We start from the raw sequence: 21,196 nt of genomic DNA on the forward strand, positions 1-21,196 counted from the left end.
CTTTTTTTATTTTCGCATTTGATGTTGTCATAAAATAGAAAAAACTAATTAGTCTTATCACATGTCACCTTCTAATTTTCTTTTAAACGATCATGATAGGTTGTCGTATAGAAAATGATAAATGATCGTGTAGGTAGTATCAACACGATCGTACGCTAAATGAAATGTTTACTATAGCAAGCGATCATTTATATCATATCCACACAATTGTGTAGTACTTTTAAAATTATGGAAAAAAATGGTTCAAATCTAAATGATCGTGTTGATCCGTAAATGATTATTTAAATCATATCCACGCAATTATGTTCTTTTTAAACAATGAGAAAAAAACTTCAATTTTAAATGATTGTGTTGATAATACTAAACAATCGTGTTGACTTGATAACCGATCATTTAGATCATATTAAAATGATATTTAAACGAACTTGATATCCTGGAATAGGAGCTAGAAGAAAAAAATGAATAAAAATTGGAGAAAGAAAATGTGGAAGATGAGCTAAAGAAATCTAAAAGAGAAGATAAATAAAATACAAATAAGAAGAAAAAAAAGTGACAAATCATCCGAAATATCAATGGCAACTATGAAATTTATAAAAATATTTTATCGGCATCATAGTCTTTTTATTTTTATTACACATGTCATAAATATTTTGGTGTTTTATTACGTTTACGAAAATTAACCCACTTAAAATGGTTGTTTTTTCTAATGCTTTCATATCATATTAAACATTTAGGGAACGTTTGGAGAAAGTGTTAGGTTATGGAAGGGTTAATGTTATGATAAAACTAGTTATGATAGTATGTGTTTGAGAGATCATGGAAGTAGTGTTATGATAAGATGTACTCATCTAAGGGTTGTCCTCATTCATAGTGGAGGAAGAGGCGCAAAGAACATTGCATGAGAAAGATCTCGAACCCAATCGAGATGAGGTGCCTTTTATTCATTTATATTTCAAAATGCAAATTTTCTATATTTAATTTATTAAATTGTCCTATTTAGTAAAACAATTTTCAGAAATTTATTTAAATGTGACATCCATTTTAACCTTTTTTTAGGTAGTTGTTAAGTGCGAATAAATTATTAATTATTATTATTTTAAATTCATATTTAAACTCCAAATACACAAATTTCGTATATTTAATTTACCAAATCATACTAATTTTCGTAAAATAATTTGGCTTAATTTCTTTAAATACGATGTGAAATTTTCAACATTTTTTAAAGTAATCGTTACGGTTGATTAAATCACTGATTTTTCTTTTAAACATAAAACATTCTATTTGTTTTTTCCCTCTTTTTAAAGAAGGTGATTGTTGTTCCACGAGCAACAAAAATGAAAAAAAAAAAATAGAAACTTAATGAAATATATAAAAATAAGGAAGAAAAAGAAAACAAAACTACATTTTGAAAAAGTATGAGCATAATTTGGTAAAAAAATTAATTCAAATAAATCTTAATTCAAATTTCGCCATTAAATTGAATTTTTTTAAAGAAAATTCTTGTACATTCAAAGTTTAAATACCTTTTTAAATGGAAAATTGCATCAAATGAAAAAAAAAACATTTAGAAAAAAACAGCTCGTGGATCCAATTTGTTTTTGCATATTATGAAAACAACAAAATTAGTGATATTAGACAGTAATCATAAGGCTATCAGAGGGTCATCACTTTTATATTTACTACTTTTGCAAATTTAGAAAATGTTGTGACTTATATTTTGTTATTATAATTTTTTTTTTTGCTACTTTTGCAAAAGCTCTTTTTAAAATATTTTGTTATACATTTTTTTAGGGTTTTTTTTTAAATAGAACAAAATAGCAAAATATTTACACTGTATACCGTATAGAACAATTTCAAAAATGAAAAATGTATAGAATAATTTCAAAAATGAAAAATGCCCACAGCCCACAATGAAAATTTCCAAAAATGTTCTACAATTAATTGGCATCCAGCGCTCATAATATATTTGGAAAACAATCGTTTAGATTTAGCTATTCTTCTATATACGATCATTAAGATTTGGATAACCAAATCTAAATGATTTTTTTTAGTACGTAATCGTTTAGATTTGACACACGAAAGTTTAATTTAATCGTTTAAATTTAGTCGATTAAATTTTGGTAGCCAAATATAAACGATTTTTTTCAAGATTTTTTTGTATGTGATCATTTAGATTTGACACATGATCATTTACATTTGGCACACGATCGTTTAGATTTGATCGGTTAAATTAAGTAGTCAAGTCTCGACTATTTTTTTCAAGATTTTTTGACACGATCATTTATATTTAGAACATGAACGTTTATATTTGGAATGTGATCGTTTACATTTGACAATCAAATATCTCGAATGATTTTTTTTCACAATATTTTATATTTAGCACACGATCTTGACTCAAATAATAATTTTTAAAAATATTACAAAATTACAAAAAAAAAAAGATGATGGAAAGGAAAAGAAAAAAAATTACAGAAAAAGAGAAAAATACAATGGAAAGGAAAAGAAAAATTGCAGAAGAAAGAATATGAAAATGAATGGCTTAATCACATTCCTCTACTTCTTGTGAGACGTCTGACTATGAAACCACTTGGTATTCTTATCCTCCCATTTGAGCCACTCGTCACGCGATCTACTTTCCAATATATCTCATTCTCTTCTAGCAAATTTCCAAGCTCAACCTCTGCTTTACAAATATTCCTTTTGTCCCACCCTCATCACAACTTTTAAAGGTTTCAACTTCCTCTTCTTTTTTATGAATGGCGTTTCAGATAGAACCTGTCAGCTTACCAAGGTTCTAGTTTCTTAGGCTTTCTAGACAAAATTTAACCCTATCCAAAAATCCAGTCACCCCCTCCTCTCTAGATTGCATCCAACAACTGTTAATAATATTTCTATACTTCTAAAACTTCAACCATCCATCCTTGACTATGATCAATTTGTCACTCTTTTTTGTAAAATTTTAGGTACTTGCACTACCATTTTAAAGATGACAGGTCTATGATCGACCAACAAAAATTTAAATGACTAATCTGGATATGAAGGAATCTAGTCGCAAAATCATTATTGATGAGGAAGTGGTCCAGTCTTTCTTTGATGACTTTGCGTCTGATATTTCGTTTTCAAGTAAACATATCATCTTTTCACCCAGAATTGTGAAGAGCACAATTGTCCCAAGCTTCATGAAACTGGTTCATTTGATTTTGACTTCTACCATTACATAAACAATTAATTTATGAAATTATTCTATTTTCGTAGATAACTCTCAAATAGCTCGTACTCTTAGGAGACGTGAGCACTTGAGGAACTTGGAGTTGGAGCGATATGTTGCACAAAATGAGAAGATTCTCATATCGATTGCTTCAGTACAGGATGAGTTGATCCCTCCACACGCCGTTCACTTCAACTATATCGAGCTGTATGAATAATTTTCCAGTTCATTTTCTTAAGTGGATTGACGTTACGGCAGATTATATCGAGCTCGTGAAGGGCTCTTTACAGGTAAGTTTTAAAATCAATCGTACATATATGTTACTTACCTACTGCGTGTATATATAGAATCGTAATCCGTGTGTACTTTTCTTTTGTAGCAATTTGTCGTGTTTGATTTCACAGATCCAGCAACTAATCGGTTTGTTGAGCATCAAATGTTCACCACCTAGAAGGAGTTTAGGGGGCAAAACCATCGTCGATTCAAGAAGTTGAGTGATTTTGACAGAAACATGCCAACTCACCCCCTCATATTGAAAAATCATGTGGAAGATTGACATTTCCTATGCAACCACTACCTTACTCGACAATTTGAGGTGATTTAGAACTTTTAATGTTCTCAAATAATAGTTCATTTTTTTATGTACCATTTTGATATTATTTGGTTGTAAGAGTAATCAACGATGAATAGGGCTGCTAGAGCGAAGTAGCCCTACAACCATAGTAGCGACGCCAAGTCGTTTATACAATGAGTGTGCAAGCTCATTAAAAAATGGGGTCATCCAATCGACCGAGTGGAGTTGTTCAAGGAAACACATGCTCGGGATGACTGGTTCAATTCGCCAGCAATTGCAGATGCTCATGTAACTTTCTGCTATGTTTTTTTCTTTTTTATACGTACATTTCATTTACACACGATTTACTTAATTGATACAATTTTTATTGCATAATCAAATGTTGGTCATCCAATCCCAGCCTGCCCTAGAGGGTTCTCAACCACTTTCTGGAGACGAGATATGCGAGATAGTTTTGGGTAGACGATCAAACTACTCAAAAGGTCTTGGTTGAGACCCATGTAGGCCAAAGTCCCGACACGCTGCTGTCAATTCTTTCTCTACATCCCATGAGCGAGAGATGCACGTCAGAAATGTTCACGAGCTAAAAACTCGTCTTTAGGAAGTAGAAAAAGAAAGTAGATGGAGGCACAAGAAAAATGATCAGAAGATGATTAAAGAAATGAGGAAGATAATTGAAGAGCTCACTCGGGCAGCGAGAGGACCTTGATATCTTCATTTAATGTACATAATTTTAAACTTTTACATTCTTTCATTTCTTATTGGGGTGATATATATTTAAACTTTCATTCGAAGACATGGGGGGATTGCATTTGTATCGCTTAGATTAGTTTTTTAGTTTTTAGTTTAGCTTATTCATGTTATTTTTCTACCTACAAATGTTTGTATTTTTATATATTTGAATTAATTTTAATATATATTTGATTTGATATTTTATTAATTTTACATTACCTATATTATAATTTCAATCATTTAAATCGAATTCAATCCTAATAGTGACAACAAAAAATTAAATAATAAAAGAATTAGTAAAAGGGCTTTCTCGACGCAGAATCCACGTCGTGAATGGCCGCATGTAACGACATGGCATCGTTTCAAGTTATGTCGACACTGCGTCGGTCTTACCTTCAATGACCTACACGACGATGTCAACACTTTCTTATTGCCGTCAAGTTGACTTGACGTCGACAGAACTCTTTTGTCGACACTCAGACTTGACGTCGACATTAGTGTATTGTCGACGTGTTGACCTTGTCGGTGAATCATGCGTAAGCCAAAATCCTATATTGACGTCGTCTCGTACCAACGTCTCCATTACCTCTTACAACACGTCAATCATGACATCAATGCTGATGTGCCCTTCTACGTCAGTGTAGCTTTTGCTCAAGCATAATGGCATTTTAGCGACACATAGTTGCGTTGACAAACCCTATGCTTCTTGTAGTGAAGTAGAAGTATTCAAAATTTCAATAATATCTCTAGTTTAAATCTCTAGAGACAATTTATATTTGACACTAAAATTAGAATGATGTTATAATTAAGGTTCATTATGATCGACTTGTTTTTAAAACAGTAGTTTCAATTTGAGTATTTCTTCATAACTCTGTCTAACAAAAAAAGATTGTTTACAAATTTATTTGGTTTGTTATACCCCAAAAGTATTGTTTTCGATTATGCCTAATTGCTAGAAAGAATGTCTATAGAATACCTATGAACTAATACTTAAAATAATGGTCACTGAAATGTTGGTTGTTTGAGATAATTTTTCTTGGAGTTGGCAGTTGTTGGTAGTGTGTGGTGATGGTCAAAGTTTATCAACAACAATGGTATAGATGGCAAATAGTCGAAGTCGACCAACGTAAGGTGGTAATAGTCACAAGAATATAGTAAAAGTGAGATAGATGACATTTGAGATGTATGAATAATTTTACAAATTATTATCAACTAGAGAGTGACATTCTACCCTTAAAAGTATTTTGTTACAAGTGTTTATCTTAAACCTACTGTATTTATTAGTTTTTTTTTTCAAATCTAAATAATAAGTTATCTTACAAAATTTTTTTTAAAAAAAATTCTTTAAGAAAAAGCACCAAAAGTATAGTTCTAGCACATCACTTAGGGGATTTAAATATTTTTGCTTTTATAATAATGTAGTGATTAATTTGAAAACAACTATTCAAATGAAAATTACTTTTTTCTTAAGGATGTATCAATTAAACATAATGTTTAATATCAGTTTAGGGTTTCATCCTACCTATTAAATTGATACAACCTACAAAAAAACAAATTAGGAATATAAATTGAAAATATTGATTTTACGATATATCTATTGATGAAAAAAAAATTATAGTGATCAGCCCCATCACATGTCAAAGATCTGATAGCTTATTAATGGATTATCACATGATAAGTGAGAAGGCTATTGATCATATATTTAATTAATTAAGTATTTTTAAAAACTTTCCCTTAATCTTAAAGATTAGTGTATTATATATAATATATATCAATGGTCCTATCCTATTTAATTAATGATCTATGTATCTTTCAAAAGTATCACATGGGTGTCCCACATACCAACCCTACTTCCTCTTTTATTTTATTCCCTTCTTATTCAATTTACTTCTACGAAAACTCAGAGATCCAATCTACCATGTACTGCTATAAGATATTATTAGTAATTTTTACTTACGATGTATCTAGCTACTTTCTTTTGTTGGATTTATATTAACTTCGATTTAAGAATGGCGTGGTGAACTCAAAAGAAGCACTAATAATATATGTTAAGGACTCGGCTCCTACAATATTTGAAAAGTTAAGACTTTCACGTCCTCACAATTTTTTATAATATTATACGAAACTACTTCTCCTACTGTCAATTGATTTCGAGATAGAACCTTGTGAGTTGTGATATCAAATATAGTATGAGTCCAAACAAACACCTACCGAATGACATGTCGAGGTAATAAATGATAAAGTATTTAAACCTAATTTTGAAATATTAACTTATTTATCTCTCTATGTTAGAAGGGGCCGTGTAGGGAGAATCTTTACGTAACCCTTTTACCTCTACATTTTTCGTAAATTTCCATATTATACTATTCATTGAGTAGTTGTAACTTTTGAGTGAAATCTTAGATGACTTAATGCATTTGATGTTGATGGGATGCAACTCTTCGAGATAGGATGCATTTATTTGAAATGAAAGTGTTACATTAGTTGATTGATTCTTTGGATGACATTGTGCAGAAGAAAACCAAAAGAAATACATGTATTTTATATTTTTAAAAAACAATTTAATTAATAAGATCCCAAACTTAAAAGAAAACATTAAAAAGACAAAATATTTGATTGAATAAAATTAACAATTAATAAGATGAAACAATCCATCCCATTTCAAGTTGAATAAAAATTATTTCATTGTATACATTACAATGAATTCAATAATTTAATTACTAGAACCACTTTTCTCTTCTTTAAACTAATAGAATATTGTTTGTTTGTTTGAAAAAAAAAGGATAATATGAAAGAAATAAAATTATTACATTACCTGATTTCTAATTGTATTAAGAGGGCGTTGTAAGATAACATGGTCTGTTTATCTCAAATAACTTACAAAAAACTTACTGATATATATTATATTAAGTCACTTGACTTAACGTATCATTTGCAAATTATTAAATTCATAAATCAAAACCTAAGTTTCTATTCTACTTATGTTTTAATACAAATTACAAATTATGCAGCTCTTATCCCAATTGTAAGCAATTTATCAAAACTATGGGCCTAACGGCTCTTTAACAATTTAAATTCGAATTAAATAAATTTTAATCAAATGTAAAATTAAATAAGTTTATCTTGGGAAGCAAGCAAGGCTAGTTTATTAATTAATTTTGTTTGTAATATTTCAATTTTGTAATGATTAATCTATGAATTTTAAGAAAAGGGTACTTCGAATTGCGATTATTGAAGTCTTCAAAAGTTTTAGTAATATACATGTCCTTTAAGAAAAGTAAGGCAATTATATAATTTTTTTCTAATTTCTTTTTTATGAAGGATATCAAAAGCAATCTTTTCTTTAAAGTTTTCCTTCCTCTTTTTTTAGTAAAGTTACTCATGTATTTATTATTTAATATAACAAATATGTCAATCATAAAAATACAAAGAAAATTGTTAATATATATAACCATAGTTGAAGGAAAATTTAAAATGAACTAAAAAACAAAGATTGATATTAAAATAAGAACAAATGAATTAAGTGACAGCATGAGTGACGTGTGCTCTACTCCATAATTTTAGAGATTGTTTTGTTTCAATATTTAATACCTTTTTAAAATATTTTGTTTGATCCTCAAACTTTGCTTAAACGATTGACATTAATTACTCGATTTGCACTTTCAAATAGCTTATTTAAAATTCTTTTTTAATATAGGCAACTACTCACCACATGTTGCCAATCATTTAGGCTGAGTTTGATAAATATTTTACAAGACTTTTTTGTTTTTTGTTTTTTTTTTCACGAGAAAAAAATCTTTTTTAAAATTAAGTTTAATAACGTTTCTTTCATCTCTAAGTTTTTATCGTTGTTTATTTTGTACTCATGCATTTGAAAACTAATTAAACTTTTAAAACATATGTAATTTTTAAAAAGTAGATTAAGGGTGTTTGGATTATATTTTCAAGTGTTTAATTTAAAAAATGAGTTATTTTGAAGAAAAGAACCTAAAGTATTTTGAAAGCTATTTAAAATAAATAAATTTTAGAAAAAAATTTAAACAAACGTGAACTTTTTTAAAAACATTTTTTTTAAATTCAATTCAAACTTTCAAGTGGACATAATCAACAAGTTAAAGAATGACAATGCAAGTAGATGATCAATCAGGTAAGGTTAATTTAAGAGAACAATCCGTTATAGAAAACAATAAAAACTAGGTTTAATTAACTGTTTCTGTACCTTTTAGAATTTAGACTTGCTTTTGTTCATATATATACTTCTAGTTTAGGTTCATTTTAGTCTCTATACTTTCAACTTTGTTTCATTTTAGTTCTTCCATCTTCATTTTTACTTTATTTTTTAAAAATTAAATTAGTACTATTTAAAAAATTTAATAAATAAAATGAACCAAAATTAAGTATGAAGATGAATATTTTAAAAGTATGTTGAAGGGAATGAATGAAAAATAAAAGTACACATAGAAGACTATATGGAGAAAGAATCAAATGGTTTTTCTTTAAATAAACATAAATATCAAAATCGAAATATAAATTAATTTCTCACCATAAACTTATAATTTGTTAGCTAATTTTTTTATTTGTAGTTTAAAAAACTAAATATGTTTTAAAGTTCAAGTAAAGTTTTAAATATCTGTGAGAAGTTGGTTTGAAAAGCATAGTTAAAAAATAAATTAAAAGTTGTAAAAAAGAAGAAAATAATAACAATAAACTGAAAGCTGGTTTATTATTATTATATTTTCCATGTATGATGAAACCATGGAAGTAATAGAGTAAATTGGAAGCTACAAGAGTTGAAAAGAAAGCATTAAAAATCAAAGATATGTTAAAGACTAATTTAATTTATTTGAATTGATATCCTTCATTAAAAAGTAAATAAAGAGTTTGTAACTTAGTTGAAGATAAGATATAATATGGATGTTCTCTTTCACAGTATGATTTACCAAATGTTTGCACCAAATGAGAAAGTGCAGTACAAGTCGTAGATAGCTGATTCTAAAGAAAATTAGAAATATGATTTTACATACTCAAAACAACCACCCATGCATAAGGAATGAGCAAGTGAAGAAAAAAAAAAACAAAAGCAACAATCTCTCCTTTCCTTTCCTTGTATCACAAACCTGCTCCCATTCACTTTCTGACACATATTTGGTCAGAGTCGGTACAAAAACCTACGCAAAAATAATTAATTCTTTTCCCTCTTAAAAGAAAAGCAATTCAAAGCAAACAACAATAAGAACGATCCCATTATCTATTTTCTGTCACTATCATTCCCCATTCCATCTTATTCATCCCTCTTCTCATGGCTTCACATTACAAAATCCTCTTCATTTCCATAACTTTTTTCACACTTCTTTCAAATAATGTCTCTGCCAATCCCATCATCAAATGGTGCAAAACGACGCCCCATCCAAGAGTTTGCGTTTCCCTCATGTCCCCAATCAAACCTCCACCACAAAACAGACGGGAGTTTCGACAAATGGCCATTCAAACCACTTTGGAAAAAGCCGCCGAAGCCAGAGCTTACACTGCTCGCTTCGGTCCGACATGTAAAACCTCGCGCCAGAGAACCGCGTGGACTGACTGTTTCAAGCTCTACAACGACGTCGTTCTCCAATTAAACCGCACACTCCATTGCGTCGTTACGGATGAAGCAATCCACCGCCGCAGTTGTACGGATTTCGATGCGCAAACCTGGCTTAGCTCTGCTCTTACTGACATCGATTTATGCAACTCCGGCGCCGCGGATCTCAATGTGACGGATTTTATAACGCCGATCAAATGCTTGAATGTTTCGAAGATGATTAGTAATTGCTTGGCTATTAATGGTGGATTTTTGGAGGAAGAAGGGGTTAAATATGATGATGGTAGAAATGGGTCGTTTCCGATGTGGGTTTCGGAAGGTGATCGCAAGTTGTTGGAGTCGAGGCCGGGGAGGGTGAGGGCTAATTTGGTGGTGGCGAAAGATGGGTCGGGGACATTTCGGAGGGTTCAGGCGGCGATTGATGCGGCGGCGAGGAGGCGTGGGAGGGGGAGATTTATAATTTATGTAAAAAGAGGGGTATATAGAGAAAATATTGAAGTTGGAAATGATAATGGGAATATAATGTTGGTGGGAGATGGGATGAGATTTACGGTGATCACAAGTGGAAGAAGTGTCGCCGCCGGTTTCACCACCTTCAGTTCGGCAACCGCTGGTGGATTTCTCTCCTGGCCTTCTATATTTTGCACTTTATACCGTTTTAAAATAGCTATTTATTATTACACTCATATAGTTAAATTATTTCGGTAATTGTTTGGTAACCATTCTATTTCTATTACAAGTTCATCAATTTGTTAAAAACAAAATAAAAAACTTAAATAGATATCAAACACATAAGTTCAAGAAAATAGTAAATATTATCATAAAATCTAGGAACTAGTGTTTTCCTTTTTCTAAATGTGACTTAACTAATTTTACTGAGGTTTTAGGTATCCAAGGTCCAGGCTTCATAGCTCGAGACATAAGGTTCGTGAACACAGCCGGTCCACGAATGGGCCAAGCAGTGGCACTACGATCATCATCAGACCTATCAGTGTTTCATCGATGTAGCTTTGAAGGTTACCAAGACACACTAATGGTCCTTTCACAGAGGCAATTCTATAAACAATGTTACGTTTACGGTACAATCGACTTCATTTTCGGCAACGCGGCAGTAGTTTTACAAAATTGCATGATTTACGTTAGAAGGCCTTTAAAGGGGCAAGTCAATGTGATCACAGCCCAAGGTCGAGAGGACCCATTTCAAAACAGCGGAATATCAATCCACAACTCACAAATTCGAGCGGCGGCTGACTTGCGACCCATGGTTGGCTCGGTGAAGACGTACTTGGGTAGGCCATGGAAGAAGTATTCACGGACTGTGATAATGAGAAGCTACATTGATTGGTTGGTTAGCCCAGCCGGATGGTTGGCGTGGCAAAGTAGTAAATTTGCTCAAGCTACGTTGTATTATGGGGAGTACCGTAATATTGGGCCAAGAGCTTCAACGCGGTTTAGAGTTAAATGGCCTGGCTTTCATGTCATTAAAAGCCCAAATGTGGCATCTAAGTTTAGTGTTCAGAGACTTATTGCTGGCCAGACATGGCTTCCGGCCACCGGAGTTCCCTTCAAGCTTGGAGTTTGAGATTCAAACTTTCAAGGTTTGGAATTTGCTTCTCTCTCACCATCTTATTTTTGTTTATTTATTTAAATAAAATATTTTATTATATTGGGGTGTGATTTGGGATCTAACTATTGTTTTAAAATAGAATGTAGGAAGGGGTAATTTGTATAATTATATCATGATTATGAGATGCTACATGTTCTTTCATTTGCATTTCTTCCTGATAGATTTATTTGAAGATCTTTTTTATGGATTTACTATTTGGATATCTGCCTTCTATATCTACTCCTATTCTTCATGATTTATTTTAAAAAGTTCTTCTGGATTTACCATTTGAATATCATCAGCCTTGTATATGTTGGAAGCATTCTCTAACTTCACTCTAAAATCTTACAAACTTTTAAGAGATAAAATCTCTTCTCTTACTTACAAAACTCAAGAACATGCCAGAGAAGAATGTTGTTATCTGAAACTCACTTTCTTTTCAAACTTAATTTGTTGCTTTCATTGATTCGATATTTTTCTTTCTTACTTCCAAGGGAAAAGAAATGAACACTTTCTATATGACTCAAGAGACACTTCTTGAAAGACATAAAATAAATGAAGTACATGTATGCATACCATTCATGTACTTGAACTGTTACACGTATCTAGAAATGCGCACGTATCTTGAAGTTAGAAATGTATCTAAGAATGTGTTATCCATAATGTATTTAGCTAATTAATTTCTAACAGTATATCTACTCATTTTGTATATTGAAGAATCCAAATTGTACCTCAAGTAAGCAATGTTTTCAAAGTTTTCTAATGTTCTAATCTCTATAGGTTTAACGACCACATAATGAATAATATTCTTTGTTTGTCTGAAACTATGATAGATATTTTTGTTGCTTTAATTTACTAGTGTATGTGGATGACATTGTTATTATTTTATATATATAACCAAAATTAAATTAAACAAAAAAAATTGTTTCCTTGTTATTTTAAACCATACCAAATCAAAGATTCAATAGAAAAATCCAAATGGGTCGTTTTAGTATTCACCCTTATTTGTTCTTCTTTTAGGTGGTGGTGTAACACATATGACATATCCTCTATTTGTGTTGTGAACTTATATGAAGCTTTACTTTTTGACATATTTCTAGTTATTTGGGTTTGATTTGAGTTAGTGATGGCTTTAGTTAGAAAATTTCTTATATTGAGAAGTCTGTACAAATATTGGGTAAATAATAGAAAAAAAAGGCTATTATTTTAGACTTGCATACAAATGTAGTCAATTTGTTGGAGTCTTCAACAATGGCCACACGACGTATATTGTATTCATTTGATGGACCTAGACAAAGTATAAAACAATAATCGATAAATAATAGTTTTTTTTTTAGGGTTTTCAAATAGAATAGCCTAATTTGGTATATGATTTTACATAATGAGCCTATTTCAATAATAATTTTCATAAAAGTCCTAAACGAGCTATAGAATTTCACAAATGTATGACCCAATTTACCTTATTACACATTGGGATTAGAAATACGAAATAAATAAAAGAATTTAAAAAAAGGAATGTGCAGAGGTAAATTAAGAGTGAACTATGGCGGTTGTGTAAACGTTCTTCGTATTTTAAAAAATTCTCCCACTCGTCCATCTTCGTCACTTCCAACCAAAAGATTAGGATTTTCATCGTCATCTAGAGTAGAACATTCTCTATAAGGCGTATGAACGAACAACATAGTGGTTCAATGCATTTTAAATCCAGTTAGTATTGTTTTTCAGTTCGTATTTCAAATACGATAGGGTATATATCATATATTTGTTATGTTTATACAATCTATTACCAAGATACAAAGAAACACAAAATCTCACAAATGAGTCTGAAGAAAAACAATCCAACAATGGAAGAAATTGACAACAAAGAGAAGGAGGACAATTATAGGAATGATGAAGGGAACGGTGAGAGAAATAAAGGTGAAGATAAATTGGATCAAGGGATAAAGATAGTGAAAAAGGAGGACAACATGTAACTTTTAAATCAATATATATAGTTGAATGTTATTATCTGATAAAATTATGTTTGGTGTATATATTATATACTCACTCTAATGATGATCAGGATTGACAAAATGTAAAAAATAAAAGACAATATGTATCTTATCAATATAAGTAGATGTGACAATACTTTATTATATCATATAATTATGTGTTGCTCTATATATTACATACTCACTATCATGAGGATCAAGCTGGCCGAAATGATGGTAAGTATAGTTGTAAATATAGTTATTACTTTTGAATTTATACGTAGTATGAAAATATTTAAATTATGTTTAATGTGATTTATGTAGAAGAAAAAAAAAGGAAAAAGCACCTGTTTAGAAAATTGTAGTTGGGAAGAGTGCTACAATAATTGTACGTATATATTTAATGTTATGTATATGTATGGCATAATATGTGAAATATACAATATTCAATATTGTCTATAATAACAGGCTCAAAGAAAAGATATATTTTCTTATCAGTAGGCTATGAGGGGTAGCGAGCGAGCATGAGAAGAGGAACTCTACCTCAAGGATAATGAGATCTTCGTTCACAAAAACATTTGGATTGATGGAGCCAAAAAAAAAGAGAAAAGTAGAGTTTCATAGTGAAAGATTTGAATGACCAAAATTTAAACTGGTCTCACAAGGATCTTAGTATATTTTAGTTCAATATAATAGAGAAATTGATGAAGGTTGAATGTAGAAACATGTATTATGTTATTTTGATTTTATTCCATTTTGGTAAATTGCTTTTTGATTTACAACGGTAAACAGTTACAAGTGTATGTTTTTTAATTGATTTTATAAATTAAATGATGAATATGTTTAAAGTAACATGGATGAGTGGCATGGTGAAAAATATAGTATGTATGTAATGGATGTTTTCGATGTAGGCAACATTATCAAGTTTTGGAAGATCAAATGAACTTGATGAGAAGCTTGTTGAATACCGAGAATACAATAAATTGGTCTATATATCATATATATCCCACATTCTACAAGTACAAATCTTCGAAGGTAAGTACACAACATATTGAGATGTGTCATGGATGACCTGGTATTTCATATTGTTGACGGAATTGTCCTACATAGGTAATTAAATAGAAAATGAATGAGGTATATAAATGATTAAATTATGTATATAGAAAATGTGTAAATTAAATATATCTTCATACATCATCGACTAAGTTCAATTTGTTCCCTTAAAATACATTTAATTGTTTTTATAAAATATGTAACTTGATAGTCTACTTCATTTTTTCGCTAAAAAGACCATCTATGCAACTTCATTCTCAAAACCTCAAGCATGGAACATATTGACAACTCCATAGCCTTGATAATTATATTATTCAAACTCTTAGATATGTTAGTAGTCATGACATTATATCTACTAAGTGATGAGTAGGCACAAGACCACCTAGAAAAATCAATTGATTGTAACTCCTCATGTATACTAGGTGCATTTGATTCCAACAAATGCATTTGATGTTCACAGTCAACAACATTATAAGCCTTGCCACATGCATGAAACACGGTATCGACTGTTGATCATCTATACTTCAACTTCAAATTTCTAAATAAATGAACCAGACACATGCAATGTAGAACGTTGGAAACTACTACCTCTATCGCTTTGCATTTACTTTTGTATCGGTCAAATACTATGACAATGTCATTTCTACCACAAATTATTCACTTCAATTAATTGCAAAACCACGTCCAAGAGGAATCATTTTCAGAATCGACCACACAAAAAACTAGTGGTAATATTTGATTATTGGTGTTAGAACTTAAAGCAGATAAAAGAGTACCTACATACTTATTCTTCATGCTTGTTCCATTAATAGATATGACTGGACGACAATGTTGCCAATCAGAAATAGAACCAGACAATGCCATGAAGAAGTATCAAAATCTACCATCGACATCAACTTGGTATTCAACAGTAGAACCTATGAACATATTAAATATGAACATTAATGGTACAAATTTGTAATAAAAATAAATTACATATATAATGACATATATTATCAACATACCTGGGTTATTAAGTTGCAACTTGTAAGGAAATTTGACTATCATCTTGTAGGATTCCTCCGGAGAACCTCTAACCTCTATGTTTTTTTTTTAAAAAACAACCTCCATCTGAATGAATTTCAGTTTGAAATCAACTTGAAGACGATGAACCCAAAGAAATCGCTAAAAGGCCAACAACATGAAAAATAAGGGCAATATGTTGTTCAACATTCGATATTATTAATATGGTAAATTCATTTGACATCGTTATCATTCCTTATAGCCAAATCCTTCTTAAGACATCTATAGGGCCTAAGCAAAGATATATATAAATGTTGTTCATATCAATAAAACTACCTAACTTAGATCTAAGGCCATTGTACAATTCTTATAGCACATGTTCATCAACTATTATTTTAGACACACTAAAACTAACTTAATTGATAGATTCGTTAAAAAAAAACCATCGAAATAGACTGTCAAGGTTCTCACTCATAACTATTATTTCGAACAATGTCTAGGCTCTAGAAAATAGTTGAGGTTGTTATTAGTTGTAGTCAAGTCTAATTTTCTATTCTTATGGAGTTAGTGGGATTAGTTGCTAACATTGTGTAATCTATTTTTAGACTTAAGATGAGTATTTATTTTGAGCATTTTTTAGTGAAATAAAATACTTTCCATTTTCTCATTTCTCTACATAAGCTTAAATATTCAATATTGGTATTAGAGCCTGATTCTTAAGAGATTTATGAGTAAGAATCTCCGAGAGAAACTGAGTGATACGCTTGTGAGAGTTATTAGAGATGGAGTTAGGATAAAACAATTTTAGATCTGTGTTTGATGGTAAAAAGTATCAGGCTTGGGCTATCAGAATGCAAGCCTACATGAAGGGTTGTGATTATTGAGAAGCAATTGATCAAACTATAAGATTGGTTCACTTCTAACATTACATCAGATCAAGACTCACAAGGAAAGGGTCACCAAGAAGGCAAAGGTCAGAGCTTGTCTCCTGCTATATTCAACAGACTTTTTCCCTAAAGTCAGCAAAGGAGATCCGAGAGTTTCTCAAAAGTGAGTATGAAGGTGATGAGAGGATTAGTGCGAGAATTCAAGCGAATGCAAATGAAGGATTCTGAGTCCATCATAGAATACTCAGATAAGTTGATTGGGATTGCTAATAAGGCAAGAGCATTAGGAACTGATTTATCCGATAGTAGATTGGTTCAGAAGATTCTGGTTTCAGTACCTGAACGATATGAAGCAACCATTGCTTTTTAGAAAATACTAAAGACCTCTCAAAACTTAATTTTATAAAAGTAGTTAATGCTTTACAAGCACAAAAGCAAAGAAGGTTGATGAGGAAATAAGGAAGCATTGAGGGGGCACTGAAAGCTAGAATGCAGTAGGGAGAACGTGGAAAAGAGAAGAAGTGGAAAAGGAAGAAGGAAAGTGGCAAAAGTAGCATGGAGTCTTTTGCAAAGGATGTTGGTAGTGCATGCAAGCACTGTGGAAAGTAGAACCATCCACATTTCAGATGCTGGTGAAAGCCAGATGTGAAGTGTAGAATGTGTCATTTATTGGGGCACATTGAACGATTCTGTAAGGAAGTAAAAACTCAACAGCAAGAAGGAACACATACTGCAGTACCATAAGAAGAAGTTCAACTCTTTATGGCTACTTGTTTCTCATCAACCACTCAATATATGGTTGGTTTTTTGATAGTGGGGGTACCAATCACATGACAAGTGACAAAGAGTTGTTCAAGGACCTTGACATATCATTCAAGTCAAGGGTGAAAATAGGAAACAATGTGTATTTAGAAGTAAAGGGGAATGACATAGTGTCAATGTGTTGGAACCAAGTTGATTGTTGAAGTGTTGTTTGTCCTTGAGATTGATCAAAACTTGTTAAGCGTTGGTCAACTAGTAGAGAAGGGATTCAAAGTGTTATTTGAAGAATGAAAGTGCCTAATTTCTTGTTCCAATGGGAACGAGCTCTTCAAAATAAAGATGCAACATAAAAGCTTCTTGTTGGATCCACTTGAAGAATGACACTGAGTTATGGCACAAGAAGTTGGAGCATTTTCACAAAAAGGGTTGTAGTATTTGTAGAAGAATGACATAGCAGTAGGAATACCAGTTCTGAAGGAGCTGAAAACAAACTGTAGATCTTGTTTAACGGGAAAGAAAACAAGGCTAAAACTTATCCACTGTGACTTGTGGGGACCTGAACCAACTCATTTACTAAATGGTAGCAAATATTTTATTATCTTTATTGATGATTGTACCAAAATGTGTTGGATATATTTCATGAAGAATAAGTCTGAAGTAGCTAAAGTGTTTTTGAAGTATAAAAGATGGAGAATATTTTTATAAGAAAATTTTGTCATATTTACAAAATTTGTTGACTCTAATTTTAATATTTCCAAATATTATTTGACTTTTCTAACTTATTTTCTCTATTTTTTTTTCTTCTTCTCCAACTTTACTTCTATATCTTGATACTCACTTTCTTTCGAAGTTATTTTTATCTAATACTTTTTTTTTACAACAAGAGTATACCTACATATTCGAAACAAGCACATTTCATCAACATCAATTGTACCTATAACCCTTAACATAACAAAGAATAAAGACACCTGCTTGCAAACAATCACATCTCATGAAAGAATAATAAAGAGTTTGAAAGCCACATATACTTAAATGATCATCTCATCGACCAAGGGGTAAAATAGACATTTTGAAACATTTGAAGGATAAAACATGTAAAAAATATTCTCCTTTATACTACCTTTTATATAGATAGCATATATGTATATATATATTTGCAATATATAAGTTTATCAAAATTTGGTCCATGAGATCTAGTCATATATTATTAACCTTTTCATTTTTGATTTGATTTAAGATTCTCTCTATTTTAAGAACTGCTTTGTTGATTTACATCAAAGGTAATATAGTCATTAGCCCTTTTTAGATTCTGATTAAAATAGTTTTTTTTATGACTAATTAATTAGGATGCTTATCTAATTCCCTTTTTGATATTTTTATAAACAATGAATATAATAATAAATAAGAAAAAACTACCCTTTTCCCTCCCTAAGTGTTGAAGGATATGTATATTTGATTCCGAGTTTTACAAAATATATAATTTTAACCCAAAATTTATAAAAATAAATTCATTTATCCCTAGTTTACAAAGTATATCTCTTTAGTCATCGTAAAAGCTTAAATTTTAAAAGTCTCTCATTATTGTAAATTAGAAAAATAAAATCATCAAATATCATATAATTATTAAAAAGAAGATTTCAAGCACGAATAAAACCTTTTTAAAAAAATTAAAGAACTAAAAATTGCAATATTTTTTTAAATTGAAGAACTAAAGTGAGGGAGACATTCTTCAAAATTTAGGCACCAAAACCATCATTTTTCCTTACGAAAAAGAAAAAGAAAAGTGGGCTTAAGGAAATGCTGAGAATCAATGGGCCAGAAATAGAAAGAACGGGCCGTGAAGAAAGAAGGGCAAAATAGTAAAATGACCAAAGTCTTCCACCGTATTTCTTCAAAACTTCCCCCATTGAAACAAAGAACATCAAAACAAACCCCCCTCTCCTCTTAAAATCCCCTCTTCTTTTAATCTGCCATGGCCGCCATATCCCCTCATTTCTCCATTTTCATCTTCTACATTTCCCTAATCTCTCTCTCTCTTCCCTCATCCCTTTCTCTCTCCTCCACCACCATTCACGATCTCCTCCGCTCCAAAGGCCTCCCACCCGGCCTTCTCCCAAAAGAAGTGAAATCCTATTCTCTTTCTCCAAACGGACTCCTCAAAGTGTTCTTGGATGGTCCTTGTTTAACCAAATACGAGAACAGAGTTATTTTTGAAAGCGTTGTTACAGCTAATCTCAGTTATGGAAGTCTAATCGGCGTTCAAGGTCTCACTCAGGAAGAGCTCTTTCTATGGCTTCCTGTTAAAGATATAATCGTTGATGATCCTAAATCTGGTTTGATTCTGTTCGATATTGGTGTTGCTCATAAACAACTCGCGCTCTCCTTATTCGAAGATCCGCCTAGTTGCAAATCGCAGTCCAAAGGTATAGTGAAATTAAATTAGGGTTTCCAATTATTTAATTTCCTCGATTGCTGTCCTGAATTTGGTTTTTCTGTTGAATATTCGATCTGAGGGATTTGATTAATTTAGATATATATATATTTTTACTTATTTTTTGTGTAGGGGTTTTGAGGAATCATGTGAGGAAGGAGAAAGGATTTGAAGGTTTCAGATAGAAATGAGGAAGGAAAACGCCAAAATTTCTGCTGGAAAATTTTGTCTTTTTTTTTTTTTTTCCATAATGGTTATATAAGTAAATTAGTTCAAATAATAGTTTATACTGTAATACGAGTTGAGTTTTTATTTATTTTATTTTATTTTTTGTATAAAAAAGAAAAAAAAAGAGACGATTTTCCTTTTGTTGGAATCCTATGCCTATATTTGATTTTGCAATTTTATTTTTTTTAAGTATTTGATATTGTGTAGGGTAAATCTTTAATAATGACGGAGAAAATATGTACATATATATATCATTAGCGTTAATACATGTCTTGTCCTTTGCCAACTCATCAATAATGTTTTCAATTAATTAATTAGTTTTTTTTTTTGGGGGGGTCTAGTCTTGGTTTGAAGCTCAAACTTCAAGGGTTTTACTTTGATAAATAATGAAGCTTTGTTAAATGTTTTTCTTTTAAACAAATTTATGAATTAATATTTATTTGAGTAAATAGTAATTAAGGTGATTGTATAATTGGAGGTTTATTTGTAGGAAAGAACCATTTATTTATTTGATAATTGAATGGAGCATTTGATGGAAAAAAGGTGTTTGAATTAATGTTGAGTAAGATAGAGATTAGAAGTAAAATGAAGAGATAGTTTGATTATGATTTAAATGGATGCATGTGTATGGTGGAGTTGGTTATGGAGATGGTTGATTATGTTTAAGAAAGAATAAGTAATGTGATGTGATGCATTTGGAGGAAGAAAAAGGGTGGGAATTGGGATAAGTAATAAATGAAAAAGAAAAAAAGAAAAAAGAAAAAAGAAAAACAGTGAGTGAAGAGAGGAGGAATAAAGAAGGTTTTTAAAAATGATAAGTGTGAAAGGAAAAGCCAGAGATCACGGACAGAAATTGGGGGAAGGTAAAGGGTTGATTAAATTATTAGGGTAGTGTAAAGGAGAATAATAATAATAAATAACAAAAATAAAAAAGAAGAAAACGGAATTAATATTTGGGGTTTTAAGGTGTGTGAACTGTGAAAGGGATCTTCTACTTTTAATTCCCTTTTTACGCGGGAAATCTCACACTCCATTATGAGTTGGGCTCCACATTTTGTCTCTCCTGCCCCCACACCCCCACACCCCCTACCTCAATGCCTCAATGCCTCAATGCCTCAATCCTCCTTTTTCTTTTCTTTCTTTAAATATTCTTCTCTTCAAT

At 31.0% G+C, this 21,196-nt stretch overlaps 2 protein-coding genes across 2 annotated transcripts; both read left to right on the top strand.

Moving 5' to 3' along the window:
- Nucleotides 1-9,637: 9,637 nt before the first annotated feature.
- Nucleotides 9,638-11,924, top strand: LOC101213944 (probable pectinesterase/pectinesterase inhibitor 59). Its single transcript, XM_011652240.2, has 2 exons — nucleotides 9,638-10,708; nucleotides 10,983-11,924. Exons 1-2 carry the CDS (start codon nucleotides 9,814-9,816, stop codon nucleotides 11,675-11,677), a joined length of 1,590 nt encoding a protein of 529 aa, XP_011650542.1. The 5' UTR covers nucleotides 9,638-9,813; the 3' UTR covers nucleotides 11,678-11,924.
- Nucleotides 11,925-19,272: 7,348 nt separating this feature from the next.
- On the top strand, nucleotides 19,273-20,324 carry LOC101212020. Its single transcript, XM_004149887.3, has 2 exons — nucleotides 19,273-19,798; nucleotides 19,939-20,324. The coding sequence occupies exons 1-2, from the start codon at nucleotides 19,348-19,350 to the stop codon at nucleotides 19,989-19,991; spliced, it is 504 nt and encodes a 167-aa protein (XP_004149935.1). The 5' UTR covers nucleotides 19,273-19,347; the 3' UTR covers nucleotides 19,992-20,324.
- Nucleotides 20,325-21,196: the final 872 nt, after the last annotated feature.

This window comes from Cucumis sativus, chromosome 3 (genome assembly GCF_000004075.3).
Source record: "Cucumis sativus cultivar 9930 chromosome 3, Cucumber_9930_V3, whole genome shotgun sequence".
NCBI lineage: Eukaryota > Viridiplantae > Streptophyta > Magnoliopsida > Cucurbitales > Cucurbitaceae > Cucumis > Cucumis sativus.

Coding starts and splice junctions, on each gene's coding strand:
- LOC101213944 (XM_011652240.2), top strand. CDS start 9,814: ATGGCTTCACATTACAAAATCCTCTTCATTTCCATAACTTTTTTCACA. Junction 10,709..10,982: donor CTTCAGTTCGGCAACCGCTG/GTGGATTTCTCT, acceptor CTGAGGTTTTAG/GTATCCAAGGTCCAGGCTTC.
- LOC101212020 (XM_004149887.3), top strand. CDS start 19,348: ATGGCCGCCATATCCCCTCATTTCTCCATTTTCATCTTCTACATTTCC. Junction 19,799..19,938: donor TTGCAAATCGCAGTCCAAAG/GTATAGTGAAAT, acceptor TTTTTTGTGTAG/GGGTTTTGAGGAATCATGTG.